Below are 18,766 nucleotides of genomic sequence, written 5' to 3' on the forward strand. Positions count from 1 at the left end.
AAATATTAAGGCAGACGTGCCCTTTTTAGTAGCAACAGTTTCCCCCTGCCTTGAGGCAAGGCCCCTAGCATCGTGCCGTGCCCCGCTCTGTCTCCACCTGGTGGCTGCACGGCCCGGAGCAGCCCCGGCCGCCGCCTGCAGCTGCAGTTTCACTGCCTCCTACGCTCTACACGCAGGACACAGCTCATTTGCAGCTTAAAAAACGCGTGGCCGAATGCAAACGGTGCCTGCCTTCTCGCCTGCAAGCACTGCGTGCTGACAGCTCAGCCCCTGCAATTACCATTTTGTCAGCAGGTTGCTGAAGGTTGCTCCCATAACACCACAGTGCCAGGCTCTGGAGACCACGTGAGAGCTATGCTCTAAATCCTGGGCCTGGCTGCCCTGGAAGTGGCACACAAAAAGTGCCTGGAAAGGGAAATGAATGCACTAAGGATAGGTGATAATTGGGTGCTCATACCGCTGACATGATTTTGTGAATACTGAGTTTCAAATGTAGTTTGAACTTAACTTTTAAAAAGTTTGTAAATAAATTCTTTCCAAACTGATATTGAATCAAGACCTAAACATGTCATCAGGAAAATTCTGGCTCCTAAGAAGGCTTTTATCTGAAATATTTCCTGTACAGATCACTTGTGTCTTGCACAGCAGATCTTCACCGCTTTGAAGGTGCCATCGCTCTGAACACGCAGCAGCTGGCTGACACAAGCTGTGCTACACAAATGTATGTAATGAGCACAAAATGCCAGAGAACACCTGTTAGTTTAGCAGGTAACTGCCAAGTTGTGTCTTAGACATATGCAACATCTTGAATTCTTTTGGTATATACAGATTTATATATACATATGGAAGAATGCCCACCTTCCTACCAACCTATCCGTCTGTAGGACAAGGATGGAGGCACAAAAATCTCTCTCTGTCAGAAGTGGAGTTCCCCTGTTCCTGGATGCTTGTGCTCTCTCTGTTCCCAGAATAAATTTGTTCTGTTCCCATGTCTGACTTACCTGCCCAAGAAATGGTGACTTCCAGAAGCTTCAATAGGTACTGTTACAGGAGAAGCATGAAGTGGTCTCTTGACAGCCCAGCACTTCTCTAACAGGGGGCAACAGAGATCTCCAAGTGGCATAGCTTCTTTGGTTTCAATCAACACCAAGCTCTCTCCTACTTAGTCTCTGCTGCATATGGTCTGGGCGTATTTTAAAGCCTGTTCAGAGCAGATAACACATCTGTTAAGCACACACAACTTCTCCCCTGAAAATTCTATGTTGAGGTAGAAATCTTTCCTCTCTTTCCATTGAAAAAGGCTGAGAAGGGATGAATAACACCTCATTAAAGATGACAATTTTTTTCCTCCCGAAGTGTGGCAAATTTCTGCACCAAAAGAAATCTAATTCAAAAAAAAGAGAATTACTCATTTTCTAGTAGCAGACTTTTATAAATAAAACTCCAAAACAAATTGGAGCACAGATAAGCATTTGATCTCCATATGGATGTTTTGCCGATTTAACATTGCCTGAAGTATGTGCTTCTTTGATGTTTGTTGTAGAAGTATAATAAAATGCAAAGAAGGAGAATGCTTTTTCTTTTCATTCCTTTTATTTTTTTTCCTACAGAATGAAAATGATTTGCTCCTTGTTTCTTCTACTGTGTCATCTGTTGCTGCATTTGCTCAGCTTTATGAGTTTTCTTTGTACTTGTTGTCTTTTAAAGGTTTGACGTATACTTTATAGTATCTACCTTCACCACCATTACATTTACAAAGAAAGCACAGTTCTACTGAAAATGGTGAATTTTCCATCAGATAATTAGTGTTGCCCATAAATATGTTTGTCCGTCTCCTAAGTACTTCAGAATACGGTGGGAAAAAATCTTCAGAGACAAAGCTTAGAAGGGGATGCCTGGGAACATGCTAGGCAAACACTTTCAAGAAATTGAGACTTCTAAGTGCCTTTTAGTTGAGAACAGTCAGAACATTGCACCCAGAAGCACTTGCACTTTATTTAAAAGCTGTGCATTGAAAAATACTTTCTTACAAAATCATTGACAAGGAAAAAGTTAGGCTAAGTATTTTGAGGATACTTCTTATTTCTGGTAAGATTTTATAAAGTTCAAGGACAATTGTGAACTGAAACATCATCTAAAAAGAGTGGCCTAAAGCATATGCTCATTATTAAGCACCTGAGAAAGTATTTTGTACAAATGCAGCTGCCTCAGCCGCTGTCCTGGGGAGCAAATCTTCACCCCAAGGTGAAGTTCATCGTCTCTCCTAGGGGAACCACCAGGCATCCTGCTTCAGAAAACAAAAGAACTTGGATGGTTTGCCCACGTAAATAAAAGGCCTGGAGTGACATGTGCAGCCAGCAATCTCATGTGTAATGCCAAGTGGGTCCTTGAGCAATGCCATTGAGTCAGCCCCGACTATGGCAGCAGGCAGTGAGAGGTGCAGCGTGTGCCACAACACCAGGTCCCAAGGGAGCTGGCAGTACCTGTAATGGACTTACCCAACAGCATCCCACAGGCATTTTCCTCTGAAGCAGAGGGAGAGGCTCACCACCAGCCTGGTTTGCACACACTTTCTCTGTCAGTGCAGCTCTCATCCTCTGCACAAGCCATGCTCCCATCACAGGCAGAGCAGACAGACGTGTGGGCACCAGGACAGCAGTGTGACTGCCCTGATGCTGTTTTGCAGGTGTCCAGGCAGCAGAAGCAATAGTGGCTATGGCTAGGGGAGAGGCAGGAGTGCTCAGGGCAGCAGCTGTGGCTGAGGATGCAGCCCACCTCTCCTCTTTTCCTCCCAGAACCTGGCAGCAGCAGCAGCAGCCCCAGCAAGTCTGCCTTTCAAGGGCCCTTTGCCATTGCGACCTTTCCATGCCAATAGCCCAACCGTTTCTCACCGGAATGGAAAAAGTAACTTTTTCCCTTGCTGCTGGTAGAAGCCACATTTATCTTCTTGATATCTCTGGCTTGCTTTTTGATGGGTACCTCCAGCAAGGAAGAGACAGAAAACACACTTCAGCAACAGGGATGAGAGCTGAAGGAAATGGGCACCATACAGGGCCAGGATCACTCTCAGCTCCGCCACTTTGCCATCCCACACTTGCTCCTATGGCAATGGCAAATTCTCTTCACCAAACTGGGCAACTTTAGTTGCTGCTGGAGGCCCTTTCACTAAATGTGGACCACTCTCAGTGAGCGATCTCTCTCCTCTTTTCTCCTGCACCATCACTGTGTGTACAGCAAAACCTGAGGATGCTGGAAAACAACATTTTCTTATGGCTCAGAAACCTGGTACCCAGCGAAAACCGGCCTTGCACTGAAGAGAAGGAATTTATCCGGTCTCCTAATGGACCAGAAACACATTTTAGAAGCTGCCACAGTTCAGACAGACATTCTCAAGGAAGTCTAAATGTATGCCACCTATTAGATTCCTTAGCAAACCCATATGTGGATATTATTTGATCAGTGCTCTCAGATAATAAATGCCATATCACAGACCTCTGGCAGAACTGCTGGTTGTCTTGACAGTGCTATAAAAGACACGAGTTGTAACGACCATAACAGCTTTCTCCTCTCTTAGGCTGATTCTGCCACAGCTGAATCACAGACCCATTAAAAGAGAGCAGCTTGAAAAGGATCTCAGGAGGTCATCGAAGTTCAGCTGCCTGCCCCATCACATTTCTGACAGTTTTTTCTCCCACTTGTTCTTAAAATTCTCCAATTATGACTCTCACACATCTTCCCCCAGACTATTGATTATGGTGCTATCATTACTGTGGAAAGTTTTACTAACACATTACCTCTCTCCCTTTTATTACAGTTCTATATTCACTGCTGCTTGGTCTACACATAGCAGACAATGTGTAGAGCAACAAAGAGGGGCAATTTATTCCCAATCTCTTTTTTAGTTATGCCCTGGAACACAGTTGTTTTGCCTTTGTCACTCTTTTTATTATTAATTTATTTATGTATTTATTTTCCCCAGTAAATTACTGGTTTTCATTGCTTTCTTAGGGCTTCACATGTGCTTCTTTGTTAAATATATTTTTTAAGGTTGGCTGTCCATATCCACAGCTGTGACAAAAAGTGCAAAGATTGTCTTATTCTACTAATAGCACTTCCATATAGATATCTAATCTATCTGCATGCATGCACAGACACACATAAGCATAAGCAGGACCATAGTCATTGCCAAACCTGTGACTTGATCTCCACACCGCAGTTTTTTGAGATACAACAGAAATCTCTACACCATCAACATTTATGTTCACATCTATACTTGAAGCAGGTTAAATTCATTCCAGGCCTCTTTGCTTCCCTTGCAGACCCACATGATTTTATTTCATCTTTTCTTGGAGCAGTACTACTGACTCTGACAAAAGAGATACATAAAAGCTAGCTCTGTGTTCTAACGGCCTCTGGATTTCTTATCAGTTTCCCAAATATACCCAGAATAAATCCTTTCCTTCCTGCCGTACACTGCTTGCTGGTAAGCACAATACCAAAACACCTAGCAGTCAGAGTGGGAAAGGAAGTGGCTGTGCAGATGTCAAAGACAAAGAGTAATGTTCTCTTCAGGAAACAGATGGCTTGAGCTGGTATTTATAGCAGTCCATATATGTTAGACAAAAACAGCCCATGGTACAAAAGCTGGAGTATCTGGAGAGCTGGCAAAGCATTAATAAATGTGTGCTAGGGGGATGGATGGTGGATGCTGTTTATGTACTACCCCTTCTGTATTTTGAAGAGGTTATGTGGCATATTAAGGATCTACCTTGTTTCTCCTGGCTGCAGTCTCTGATACTTGGGTCAAAGTTATGCATTCACTGGTCAATATAATGAAGAAAAGATGGGTAAAGACAGTGGTAATATGTCTGGTGTATGCAAGGAGGTGATTTAACCGTGATACTGTGCAGAAACAGTGGATGACAACTGCAGGTTAGCCAGTGCTCATCTATGTTACTTGGTCCTCATGCACAATTACCTACTTACTTGCAACTTAGTATTTGTACCTCAATTTGTACCTGTATAAACAATGAAACAAGATTTCTCAAAATCCAGTTAGGTAACAAGTTATACCTGGTCACAGTTGATGTACGGTCAGACATTTCTGATGTTACAATAGGAAATGCACTATAATTTGAGAAATTATTCCCACTATGTCATTGAGAAACCACTTCATGACAGAAAATTAAGCCTACTAGTATGATACTATGAATGCAGAGACCATATTTTTTCACAGTCCGTTCTGTCAGATTTTCATTAAGTAGGTTTTTAAAAGGCAAAAGAATATTTCTGTGGTACTAGGGAGCTGAATCTCACTCCACAAGCAGACAAAAGTTATGGCGCCACAAGATCCATTCACTAATGTATTAATTCATGCTGAGCAGATGATGTGCTGTCATTTTACTTTCAACTGTGTTGCATGGCCATATTCTGATGTTGTTGTAATGGTAGGTGATAAAACATGCAGTGGATTGCCTCTCAGACAACACATTCTGAGACAGTTGCCATTTTATTATAAATAAGTGGATTTTTGAGTATTTTTTTATGGCTATGCTGTCAATCATATTTTGTCATAATATTGATCTTATGTCAGCTTGATGCTACAAGAAGGTTTCTGAATGACAGTCTCAGTGAAGTGAATATTAAATCTGAACTGTTTGCTTGTCTCCATCTCCTTCATACACCAACTTTGCTGAACATAGTTATTTTATTCACTTGTAACCTAGTAAACCAACATATGTACCACCTAGCCTGGAGACTGAAAGGGAAATAAATAAAATATTACTAAAATGCTGCTTTATTATTACAGGACAAAACATAGCCCACCATTCTACTGATGACAGAAAGTGTCACACTCACATCCTAATACTGCACGTATCTGGGTGTTGTCCATCCCAAATACCCGCAACAAAAAAAACAATCAGACAAGCACAAAAAACAAAGCTCCCAGCAAATGACTTTCGCTCATTTTGAAGAATGGTATCATTCTTCAAAAATTAGGAGAGCCATGCAATATGAAACTGTGAATTCAGGGCTCTCAAATGCCGTATCAATTGGCTTTGATACAGATCTACAGGACATACACAGAAAGGTCTTATTCTGCAGTCTTTGCGAGACAGTGAACATGAAAAGCCATTCTTTATGTCCACAGTGCCCACAGATAGAGCATTACTAGGACACAGGGAGGTTCACTAGCAAATGACTCCACTCCCTCCTTTTGACCAGAAATTTCCCAGTGGAACAGGGGAAGACCTTTTCTGGCAAGGGCTGTAATCTAAAACCTTTTGTGCTGCTGTTGAAAGCTGTAGTCAAATGATATTTTCTGAAGATGTTTGTTGGAAAATCCCTGATCAGCTCTTCTGGGAAATGCTTATACTTCGTTGACAGAGGCCTGACTTAGACCCATGCCAAGGGGATCTGCCTGGAGGATTATAAACCAAACAGAAGGAGTTATGGCACCTGGATTCTATAGCTACTAAGGATACAAATATACAGAGCACACGCTTTAGCCAGACGAAGATCACAGAATCAGCATTTCTCTAATAGGAATGACATCAGAGTGTACCACGTGTAGGCTTTGGGGCCCTAGGTGGGAGACAAACTACAAATTAGGAACAATAAAACCAGCAGTTTATACATGAGTTCACCTTCTCCAGGGATAAAACCCTCCAGACACTACTTTTCATGCTTGCATCAAGTTGGCAACTGCTTTCTGTCCCACTGTGCTCAGAACAGTGGGGAGTCATAGGAGCAGCATGTGCAGCTCTCACTGAAAACACCCAGGCTTTCCAGCTGTATGCAATTATCCAATTATCCAGGACACAACTTTGATTACCTAGCAGATATCTTTAACCACAAACCCTGAATGTCTTCTGGCATCCCAATCCTATGTCATTTAGTAATCTCCTATTGCCCTACAATTTCTTGTGTAATTTGTTTTAATGTGTGCTGTATAAGAATACACTGTACAGAAACTGAAACCCAGCAAAAAGCAGGTGACTTTTGAATCCTCATTCTCCACATCTGGTAATTTATTTATTCCAGGATTTGACAATATTTACACCTTAACCTGTTTTAGATCCTTTCACAGTTGTTCAGATTTATTCCCTGCTGCAGCTAGAGCTACGGTGATAGCTATGGTGGACTTCACAAATTTCCAGTAACTCAAGATCACCAGGCATGCTTTTATCTTTTTGTCTGCACAGTATCCCTTAAGATTGAAACTGTGTCCTTCAAGCCTTTGTTCACTGCTCTCACACAAGAAAAAAAGAAAAACAAAACAAGTCAGGTGAGTCATTTTAAGGGTGATTTGTGAGGGTTAAGACCTTTCAAACTGTATATTTGCTTTTTCAAATTGAATATTTGTCCTTCACAAATCTTTATTCAGCTCATGCTTCTGCCATGACCACAGTCAATGATCTTCATGTTCTCAAAAATGCAGATTACAAATTTGTTCTGAGCCCATCCACTGACACCAGATTTCTCTTTCTTATGCTCTATTTCAGCACACAGGCAATTGCAGCACATGTGTCTCTTCTCACTTTGCATTTAGATTTTTCATGCACACACAGACGATGGGAGGCCCAGTTAGAGGTACTGCTGTTCCTGGCTGACAGATATTTTTGGAGGTTTGGTTGTTTCTTTAAACAACACAGCTCAGGTCAGCTACAGTGCTAAGTTTATTACTTTAGCTCAAAAACCAAAGCGTTGCCAAGTGACAGATAAGAACTGTGGAAAGAAACTCAGAATTTCATTTCTGTTAAGTGGATGCTTTTCTTATTTCAAGTTGTATTTTTTTCTGATCTCTGAATTGGCTCCATTTTATCCAGTAGTACTCTGTGCTTATCCAAAGCCTCTAAGTAGGGTGTCTGGGGCATTCAGTCATCTTGGTGTATGGCAGCTGTATGGCCAAACATGACATCACTCTGAAGAGTGAACCAAGTACATTCACATCACTTAATTATAGGTATCCAACTACTAAGTAACTCTTCCAACAGCTCTACTACCTCCACTTCCCCTGCAGTAAGTAGGAAGGTGCTGGCATCTAAAAAAGGTCAGATGAATCATATTCAGGATGCCCCTGAAAACTATTCTCATGGAATGGAAGCCCAGAGGTTAAGGTGTGCACAGCAAAAAACAGGCAAGAAAAACTGCAAAAAAAAAAAAAAAGTAACTCCCATCATCAAAATCCTCTTGGGTGCCCACATTATTCACTGACAAGTTATGAAATTGTAGGAAATTAATTTGCATAATTTCAGCATCGTGGTACATCTTCTGTGGAACATTTTTGAAAAAATGTCTTTGGCAAGCTTCCTCTGTCTTCCCTATGTTTTATTACAACAATCATTAAAAGAAATCCTCATGTATCTGGATCTTTCTCATCAAACCATAGCAGTCTTCAAATGGAAATGGCTCAATATAAATAAAACAAATACATACGTAATTGTTTGGTCTAAATAAATGCTTCAGGTGAAGATTGCCTCCTAGTCTGCTTTTGGATGTCATGCTGTATGTGACACACCTACAGAATGTACTGTAATTTATGAGAAACACAGTGAATTCAGTAAGCCACTGAAGATTCACTTTCTCTCAAAGGTTCCAAGTGCATTCAGTACAAGGATAATAACAACTTTGAAAAAGTATGGTCGGGGTCTTAGCAGGTCACTTGGTGATTTGAACAGACCTGAGCACATTGCCAGTGTCTTTTAAAACTGAAAAGAACCATTGAACATTCAAGCAATTCTTGACTCAATTGATTGTACCAAAATTCTGATATTGGACATTGCGTCCTTATCAAATAAACACGGAAAAGAGAAACAAAACACTTGAAGCTTAAAAGAGTTAAATATGAGAAGTATTTGCACTCAGTGTGTCCTATTAACACAGTTTTATTTCCTTTTTACAAAAGTAGAAATAACAACAGACAAAACTTACTTGAAAAAAATCAATGCTTTTGCCTCAGTCGCATTGAAGAGCTGAGTAGGCAGAGTCCTGGTTGAAACTTTGATAGTATATTTCATTGACAAAGGGAACTAAAGTTATATGACAATATATCCATGCAAAAGACAAAGTACAAAACGTGTCCTGTGGCCCAACAAACATTTTGGAGGTTGCCTGTGTCATAACAATTTTCAAATTGTTACTTTTGCTCACCCATGCCTTTACACAGTACAGCTTACAAACAAGTTACATATACACACATATCATAAAAAAAGTCTTGTATATGGTCTAACTGCTACGAATTAAGGCATCCTAACAGCTGCTGTTTTGCTGGTGAGGGATATGTCTCGTATTAGTGTTTCAAAAGGATTTATTTCAGGCATTTCAAACAAAGTGAGACATCATGAGATGTGGTTTAGAGGAAAAATTCCTGCAGCTCTGGCTCTTCAGAACTCTTTTGACTGTAGGATTTCTGTCTTTTCTTACTGATGTCATCATGCCTGGAGAGAAAAAGAAGAAAATTACTCATGGTAACACTGACAATTAGAGGGATTTGTCTTGTGTTTATTTACTGTTTTATCTGATTTGCAAGTTTTGAACTCTCAATTACTCTTTTTCTTTGGACTTATTTCTCTACACAGATATTACATACATTACTTCTTAATACTGTAGATTGTTACTGACTTTCCCATAGCTCCTATTCTGCAATCATAACTGGAAAGCAATAAAAAGATGAGAAACCTTTTAAAAATAGAGCAATAATTAATAAATTGTCAAAATGTTCTGGTAATAATGGATAGACTGTTCCAAATGCCCTAAATCCTTTAGGAAACAGTACTGCACTGATAAAAAGATCAACTACAACAACTATCACATGTATCCTGCTTGTTCCTGACTCTACCTGAAAGGGAATCTTCTAGATTCCATCAATAATCGTCAGAGAGAAATAAGCACTTTCACAAGGTGGTTCACTGGACCTCCTTTATGTGTCTACTTCAGGAGAAGATGGTGGCACATGCAATAGGAAAAAATGATAAGGACTATACTTCTTTCTAAGACAGGCACTATACCTTATTTAACATTGTAATTAGGTAATATCTTAATCGTAATGGTTAAGACTTTTACCAAATGCATAGATAAGGATCGTTTCTCTATAATGTCTTCATTTCCACATTATGTAAAATTTAATTAAAAAAATCTGTCTATTGTGTATTTGACCCAAATGTTACTTTCCAATTGAAGGTAGAAAAACTAAACATTAAACATTTGCAATGTTAAGTTTCTTCAGTTCCTTTCATATGCCCTTATTCTGAATCCCCAGATGGTTCCCCTTCCTGTCAAGTAACCTTTAAGATGAAGGATTTTGGATTAAGCATCCAGCCCACAGCAACTTTCATTGAAAGCTTTCATTTTTAGTTACTACTGCTGAATGGTGAAACTCCTACAATACAATCATGACTAGCTGGTTGGTGGCTGCAAACAACAGATCCTGATGGTTAAAAATCCACAGCAAAGGGCAAGAGTGTGTATAAAACTTTTGTCTTAGGCTTACAAATCTGTGAGTCTGATTCTTGCAAACCAGAATTTCACTCTAATTTATTCCAGTCTACAATCACTACAAAGAACCAAACATCACCAAAAGGCTGATTCTTAGTACGCTTAGATATCCTTGTGGTTACTTCAGGATTTAGCAGTGGCTGACCTTCTCAGGGACTATCCTTGCAGATGCTGGTAAGAGGGTAGGAGGGGGCATTTTACTTTAAGTCCCCTGCATTCATCTCACGTACTGTGGCTTACATACCCAACATTAGAGCAAAAGACATAGAACCGAGCTAGGGGAGGCAGAATCTGCAGGACTGAGTGGAGGAGGTAAAACAGGAGCACTTAACTTTTTGCCATAAAGTCTTGGCACTTAGCATATGTTGCACTTGTCAGAAATATGTTTAGTGTTAAATATGGAGCTTTATGAAGTGATGCTTTCTAAGGCTAAGATAATTTGGATCAATTAACTACTGAATTAGCTCAGGTTTGCAGTGGTGAAAGGCACTGTGTCCTCACATTTAGAGGCAGCCAGGCATTTCAAAGACCTCATTCTGTCATTCTACAGTTGCACTGTGATCTTAAAGAGGGTCACTTTTATATTACTAACTACTAATATTACTAATATTACTTACTAATATTACTATATTACTAACTAGTAATATTACTAAGTAACCAAATTTCTAGTATCTTCTGGTGCCTGTAGGAACAGAAATATCCCCAGAACTACCCAACGACCCCTCATGCAACAGGCACCAATATACCATCATAACAGTTCACAAGAGAACAACAGTAAATTCTGTGGAACAAGAGCTAGATTATTTCTATATTGATTTTATATTGTATTAGTTTGAATCAAAACTGTTTTATTAGACATACAGATAAACATCCTTTTTCTAGAGCACATATTTGGGATGAAGCTGCAATTTATCCCGTACTATATCTGGCAGTGGGAAATCTGTTAGGTTAGATCCACTTACTATTTTAGAGGCATACCCAGTTTACTATCTGACAGAAACCTGATGGTAGATTCTGCTGATTGCCCCTGATGCATGAAGCAATTTTAGCTGTTGATAGCTGCAGCTAATACAGGGCTTTGTATTGATATGGTGAGTTAGTGCTTACTTTAATGTTCTGCAGATCTCAGATGAGTTAAAGTGTGGGAAAGAACAGTTCATTGGCCTACATGAAAGATGGATAAAACTACAAGCATTTGCTTGGAATTGTAATACACAGGAAACGAGCCGATCCTTCCAACAGGGGGAAAAATATCCCAGGATATCCCACACATCTGAAATTTATGCTAGAACCTTCAGAAAAATAATGAGTCTGAAATTTTATAAGGATCCTACGAAATTTAATAAGGTTCTCTATGATTAAGCTGTAACCAACCTGAAAAAATAAACTACACAGCCCAGATGTACCTGGGTATTTTAATGAAACAGTAAAAAATGCAATAGAAGCTGAAGAAAAATCACCGAAAATGGGCTGAAAAGAACATCATTTGATTCCAGGTAGATTTTGTATAATGATTTCAGATTTCAGAAGATGCTAATACTATCCCTTATATAAAGGTCCAAAGTTAAAATGGGTTTGGGACTATGCCCCTGAATGAAACTGTCTACACAGGTTTAAAACACCAAAGACTGCACTGTTTCCAGAAAGGTTATTTTTTGAAAACTGCTCTGAAATTGTAATTACACAGCCTCCCCAGAACACCCATGGAAGAGTTCAGACTACATACAGAGACGCACAGCACACCTGATGGTGATGATTTTCCATTATTTAAGTTTCACAGGCTAGACAGCAGCATGCAGTGGACTAATGATAGGCACCCATTGTGCCCTTTCAAAAATCACAACACATGCTGAAAAGTACAACAAGGGTTGGCTTAGAAATTCTGAGAGGCCGGAGATCTGTGTTCTGGTTTGTGAAAAGCACAATATATTGCATAAAATTTGTAACTCTCATAAAACTTAATCTGGCACACAATTTGCCCACTTCTGTCCTACTCTGTTGGTACAGTAACAGCCCATTCAAGCTCTGCTCTAAGTGCACTCTGTTCCTTGTTTCCTGCTCTGATTTTCTACATGCTCCACTGCCATGAGAGCATGAAAAAGGACAGCAGCTTCAGGACACGGTGCATGGATCAGCATTGCCCATGTGGATGGCAAGACGTGGGAGCTCAGTCCTCATGAGACTCCAGTAGCTGCAGCCAGACCTACACCATCTTTTACTGCCTCAGGGGAAATGCCACCCTGCCAGGGACTTCTCACACAGGAGCGTTTACACAAGGCAACAGCGAATTACAGCAACTAGCTAAAATCTATGAGATGGCTCTAACATAAAGGTGAGATTAACAGCTGTTTTATTACTCCAGGACTGGACACACAGCTGGGCATTTTGACTGGAGACTGCCCGCTGATGTTACCTCAAACCGCTGCTGTACAGGCAGCCTTCTACACTGGAATTTCCCTGTTTTCAAGACAGAATGAAACTTCCTGGAACTTTACAGCTCTTTGTTTCACATACACTTTGCCAATGATTTCAGAAAAAAAGGCTTTCCTTTGCGTTACTGGAATTGATATTTTAAATATGGGAAGATCCTGGCATTAGCAAACAAGTGAACAAAAAAAAATATTAAACGTTTTTAAAAAAGTAATTTGAAAGAAATTTAGGCTCCTGAACTGCAGGATGACTAATGTATAGTTTTTCCAGAAGTATCTTCAAATGTGTAACTTTGGTATGAATAACAAACATTTCCAGGCCTAATGAAAGGATTTGTATCAGGAATAGTGTAGCCAGCAGAACCAGGGAGGTGATCGTCCCCCTGTACTCTGCTCTGGTGAGGCTGCACCTCGAGTACTGTGTTCGGTTTTGGGCCCCTCAGTACAAGAAGGACACCAAGGCCCTGGAGCATGTCCAGAGAAGGACTACAAAGCTGGTGAAGGGCCTGGAACACAAGTCCTGTGAGGAGCGGCTGAGGGAACTGGGGTTGTTTAGTCTGGAGAAGAGGAGGCTCAGGGGAAACCTTATTGCTCTCTACAACTACCTGAAAGGAAGGTGTGGGGAGCTGGGGGTCAGCCTCTTCTCATAGATAACCAGTGATAGGACAAGAGGGAATGGCCTCAAGCTGCGCCAGGGTACGTTTAGGTTGGAAATGAGGAGACATTTCTTCTCAGAAAGAGCAGTCAGGCATTGGTATGGGTTGTCCAGGGAGGTGGTGGAGTCACCATCCCTGGGGGGTGTTCAAGGAGAGGCTGGACGTGGTGCTTAGGGACATGGTTTAGTGGGTGACATTGGTGGTAGGGGGATGGTTGGACCAGATGATCTTGGAGGTCTTTTCCAACCTTAATGATTCTATGATTTACATCTCAGTTTAACAAAAACAAAACAAAACAAACAACAACAAAAAAAACAGATAATCACATTAATTTAAAATTTACCAGTTGAAAAACAATGACAGGTAAATTTTACAAAGCATTTGCTTCTACAATGAACATACATCTTATAAAATGTTTTTTTCCACATTGTCTTTACAGACCTTGAGGGACTTGTCTCTACCTGCCTGAATAGTCCTTCCGGAATACATCTTCATTAAGCAGTTTAAATGAGTCAAAGTTATCTTAACAAACTTAACTTCAAAGTTTGAGGGACAGTAAGAAAAATCTGCAAAAACAGGAGAGCACTAGACTTGAAGTGCAGTATTCTGCCTCGTGTTCTCTGTACTCTCCATTTAGAGATGAACTGTGGTGTTTCTGGTCTTCTCGTGAGAGGAAATTTAATTTCCATTCTCATCTGGTACTTCACTTCCATTCAACAGAGGCTGAATACTCAGCCAAAGTGAACTATACTCCCTGGTGGATTTATGACTACTTTTTATACTCACTTGGAATTGAAATCCTGTAGCCAGTTCAATGGTGACATCAGCAAAAATCCATCATAAATTTCTGCTTTTCTAGGAATTGAGATGTTCATCTACTCATCTATTTCCCTGCTTCTGCATCAAACAATTCTATTATTTCAGTTATGAATAATGTTAGCAAATACATGCAATTTGAGAAGACAAAGCGACAGACCATGCACATACCAAGCATAGTTACACAGATGTTCTTCATTCAATGTGCTAGAGGAAAAACTGGTGTGGCTGCAGTAAGGCCCCTAAGGAAGTACAACATCAAATCAATTAAAAACATGCACTGAGCTTATCACATGCATAACATGAAACACTATCAAAATAGCCATGGTAACATTTTAACAGATTTCTTTTTAAGTTAGTAAAAGATCTGAATCTATTACCTCTTCAAGATACAAGCTGTGGCCCTTTGGGCTGGTATCAAAATGTATACCTTCTGAGTTCTGATGTTCATAACATCATGCAAACATGCATGTCATAACGACATGCAAACATGATCTTTTCACAGATAACATGCATGTTACAGTGCAAGCGACAATACTGTTAGAATTACCTCATCTAAATCCTTAAATTTGTTCGGGAACTATAAAAAACACTCATAAGCTTGCAATCTATCAGAACATCTTTGAAGAAAGACCGTCTTTTCCTCTATCACTACAAAATCTGAACCACCCTTTTGAAAAAAAAAAATTGCCATTGGGTTATGAAAATGTTTCTATGGTAAATCAGCACTTTGATTAGACACTGTGTCTTTAAAGGCTGAAATCAGCAGTTCATACTGTGATTCTGACTAAACTTTAATAAATCAACTTCCACTTTAATTTGGCCCATTAGATCTTCTTAATTTCATTTCATGTTCTAATATCACACTGTTCTAGCAGTACCCATTAATATGGACTGCTTACTATTTCCCAGTTCTCTGATTTTTCCATACTCATTTTGCCTACTCTGTGCTTAAGAGTTTCCTGTGTTTTTCTTCCAATACCTCGTCATACTTTTTGCAGTATATAATTCACTGTTCCTCCTCCTACACATAGCCTGTTTTATGTTCTTTCTCTTTTTTTATCTTGAAATTATTCTTTTGCCTCATGTCTTTCCATCCACCCCTCCCCTTTCAGCCTGTCTTTCACAGAAGATGAAATGATCTACCGTTCTTTTTCACTCAATCCTTTATTATATCTCCAGACACCCAAACTTCTTTCTGTTCCACACACACACCATGCTCACACTATTTTCTACCTGTCTCTCCCATTCAATACGTCTTTCTCTTGGAAGACACATTAGTTCAAAGCATATTTCTCCCTTCTTTTGAACAAGAGAGCCAGCCTTCTAGATGGACATGTTCCTTTTTCTGTTGTGATCGCCAAAAGGGAGCTCTGTTCTTCGCAGAGAGGGGATGATCTGGACTCAGTACATTTTGCTACAGATCAAACATACACTCTGCAAAGAGAAGACCGTGTGCTCTGAGAAGAGGGTGGGTACTGGCAACTTAGATACTTAAGGGATGGCAGTAGATGCCACAGAAGCATGGAGAACCCCTTCTGCTATTTTTACTCTTTATATTTTGACACTTACTTTTATCCTGTTGGCCTCGTCAGTCATGCCTACAGGACAAAAAGGGACTAGCCCTTCAGGTATTTACTCCTCAGAAAATACCATGGATTCAAGTATGAAATTCTCTTTTTATGACTTGTCACTCAAGAGAAACATTAAACATCATTTCCAGATGAGTCATGTCTCTGTGGAGAGCTTTCAACACAGAACACATGCACTAAAAGGATGGACTAGCAATGCCTACCATTCCTCGAGAAAGCCTTCAAAGATTAAAACAGTGGACTGGCTTTCTTTTGCTCAAATAAATTACTTGTGTACATCCTTTTGCTATAGAAAAATAGGAAGAAGCAGATGTCAAACATTCATTACTTTAAAAGAAAAGAGAAAAAAAAAAAAAGGGCCCTTCCTCCTTTCAGTGCACTCACTGGCTTGTTTCTTCCTTTTGTGAGAGCTGCTGGATTTCCCTTGCTGTCTGCTGTCTTCCTTCCTAATGACGTAAAAGGCAGCGTCGATGAGGTTTTGATCAGGTTTGCTGTTTGGCAGTTGTTGTTGTTATTTTGGTTACCACTGAGCGTCTCCATTATGGATCGAAAGGTTCCAAAAGGCCTTTTTAGCTGGTCTCCTGCTGGTTCCCCAGTGCTGGGTGGAGCCCGCAAAAGTGCTTTGCCCCGATCTTTGTCCTTTTCCTCATTTAGTTCTGACTCTGCTAGCTCCACCTGCACCACAGGCTCCTCGAAAGTTACTCTGAGTTTCAAATTTTGGGAGGTTCTGCGTTTTGAAGATGGAGACTTGAGAGCACTCTTAGGGCTTGTGGCAACCTTTTGAGCAGTGGCACTGTCTGTGCTGGACGGAGAGCTGTCTCCACAAAACTGGCTCTGAGGTACAGTACCAGACTGATACTGGGCTTCGTTATCTGGATCACTACTCTCTGAAGTAGGGGAAGGGCTGTGGCCATCCACTGACTTAGAAGCTCTGGTACCAAAAGGGAAGCGGCGCCCTGCTGCTGAAGTGTGTTTCTTAATCATCAGGTGCAAACTCTCTGTGCTCTCAACACTTTCCACTATGGGCTGAGGCCTTGGTTTGTCAGTTCTTTTCACAGGGGTGTTCTTATGGTCCTCAGAATTAGCTGAGTCTGTGTCAGACTCACTGAGAGACCTCTGCATAAGCTGCCTCAGTCTGGCTAACTTCAGCTCCCTTTTCTCTGGCAAAATCTTCTTCACGTTCTTGGAGGATGCATGAGCATCCTGAAATTCCAAAGTCAGCTTTTCCTGCATACAGACATTTTCAGAGATTTCCTTTCCCAACAACTGGCGCAAGATTTTATCTGAGTCCTCATCTTTTATCTTGGCTCGAGTGCGACTAGAAGTTCCCAAGCTGCCAAGAATCTGAATCCCTTCTTGGGTGTTCAATTTACTTTTTGGTGGAGACAATTCATCTGCTTCAGATGGTTTCCACTGGGGTTTGCCAGAGGCAGGGGATGATGGCGAGCTTAAAGAAAAAAAGAGGAAGAAATACCACGGCCAAATTAATGCACATATAAAATGCAAAACTGCCATTTCCAGTTTACAAGTCTGTCTCAGCTTATTGTTACTTATCCTCTTTTTTGCTACTCACGTGGAATTCATTACTATGATGCTACAGTGAAGAACACAAAGAGAAGGATGCAACTCTGCTTCCATTCCTAATTAGGATTTGAGCCTCTTTACTTTCTTTTACAAAGAAAACTCCTTAAAACAAAAACTTAGGATCATCATTTCAATGCCAAAGATGAGTTTCTCAGGAAAACGTTTGAGAAACTACTCTTTGTGGGAGCTGACATGGTTTAGAAGGTGAAAAAAAGCCACAAGGACAAATGCCTACTGGGCAAGTCATATCATAATACAAAAGTAGGTTATTCTAAATACTGATAAGGTATCAGCCCTCTGCATAGCTATGATTTCATAAATCTAAACTTCATCTGGTACTAGTAATAGCTATGTAAGACATCATAAAAAATCAGATCCATTCACACTCAAAACCTTCTCAGATATGAAATACTGAAAAGCATGTGAACAGTGACATTAATTTATTTCAGAACAATTAGATTGATAAATTAAATTTAAAACTCCAAATATTATATAGTGATGAAACAGTTATCTTAAGTCTGATTTGCAAAGAACATAAATTACAGAGGCCATTTCTTTCCCCATGACATATGTCAGAGCTCTTGATAATCCAAGTTCTTATTTTAAGCCACTTTTTCTCTAAGCAATGGTAAAGTGACAAAATTGAGGTTGGTGTAAGGCAGTGACTCTATAAATCTTATTTCTTTTTTGCAGGCGACTTCTACCCTGCTGAATTCATAAGCAGTGTACAAAATCCACGTGTATATACTATCCATTTCATCTTCAATCCATTTTGAGTTCTTCTCCCTGCCAGAAGACAGGCAAACCAAAACAGTCACTGAAGAATATGCATATGTCTAAAATAGAAAATCCTATCAAGATGGTTAGATTCTCTTAGATCAGCTTCTGGCTGCTTGGAAGATGATAAAATCCACAAGGGATTTATAGCTGGAAGAAAAAGTAGTAGCCAACTATGAAATCAAATTTAAAATAATAGTTTATCATTTTCAGGCTTGTGTATTTAACTAAAATGATGTTGAAACCTACTCTTTTACAGCAATAATGAATGATGAGAGGTCTGCTCTCACCTGATCTTATCTGACACTGAAAGTGAAATGGTCCTGGTGCTCACAAGTACACAGATGAAAGACCACTTGGAAAGTCCAGTCAGCAAAAATCACAGAAACCAAATGAGCTGGAAGACAGCGTTTGG

At 40.1% G+C, this 18,766-nt stretch overlaps 1 protein-coding gene across 5 annotated transcripts in view; it reads right to left on the reverse strand.

Annotated features, from left to right (window-relative positions):
• Window positions 1-8,857: 8,857 nt before the first annotated feature.
• SNCAIP (synuclein alpha interacting protein) overlaps window positions 8,858-18,766 on the reverse strand; it is a 91,839-nt gene continuing 81,930 nt past the window's right edge. For 4 of the 5 annotated variants that reach the window (XM_080573926.1, XM_080573927.1, XM_080573928.1 and 1 more), the window contains 3 exons: window positions 16,375-17,437; window positions 14,570-14,640; window positions 8,858-9,440 (listed from right to left, as the gene is read on the reverse strand). In XM_080573926.1, the coding sequence (XP_080430052.1) occupies window positions 9,356-9,440; window positions 14,570-14,640; window positions 16,375-17,437 (1,219 nt within the window). In that variant the 3' untranslated portion in view covers window positions 8,858-9,355. The remainder of the gene's footprint in view (window positions 9,441-14,569; window positions 14,641-16,374; window positions 17,438-18,766) is intronic. The other variant, XM_080573929.1, reaches the window with a different exon arrangement.

This window comes from Anser brachyrhynchus (assembly GCF_964034855.1).
Source record: "Anser brachyrhynchus genome assembly, chromosome: Z".
Lineage (NCBI taxonomy): Eukaryota > Metazoa > Chordata > Aves > Anseriformes > Anatidae > Anser > Anser brachyrhynchus.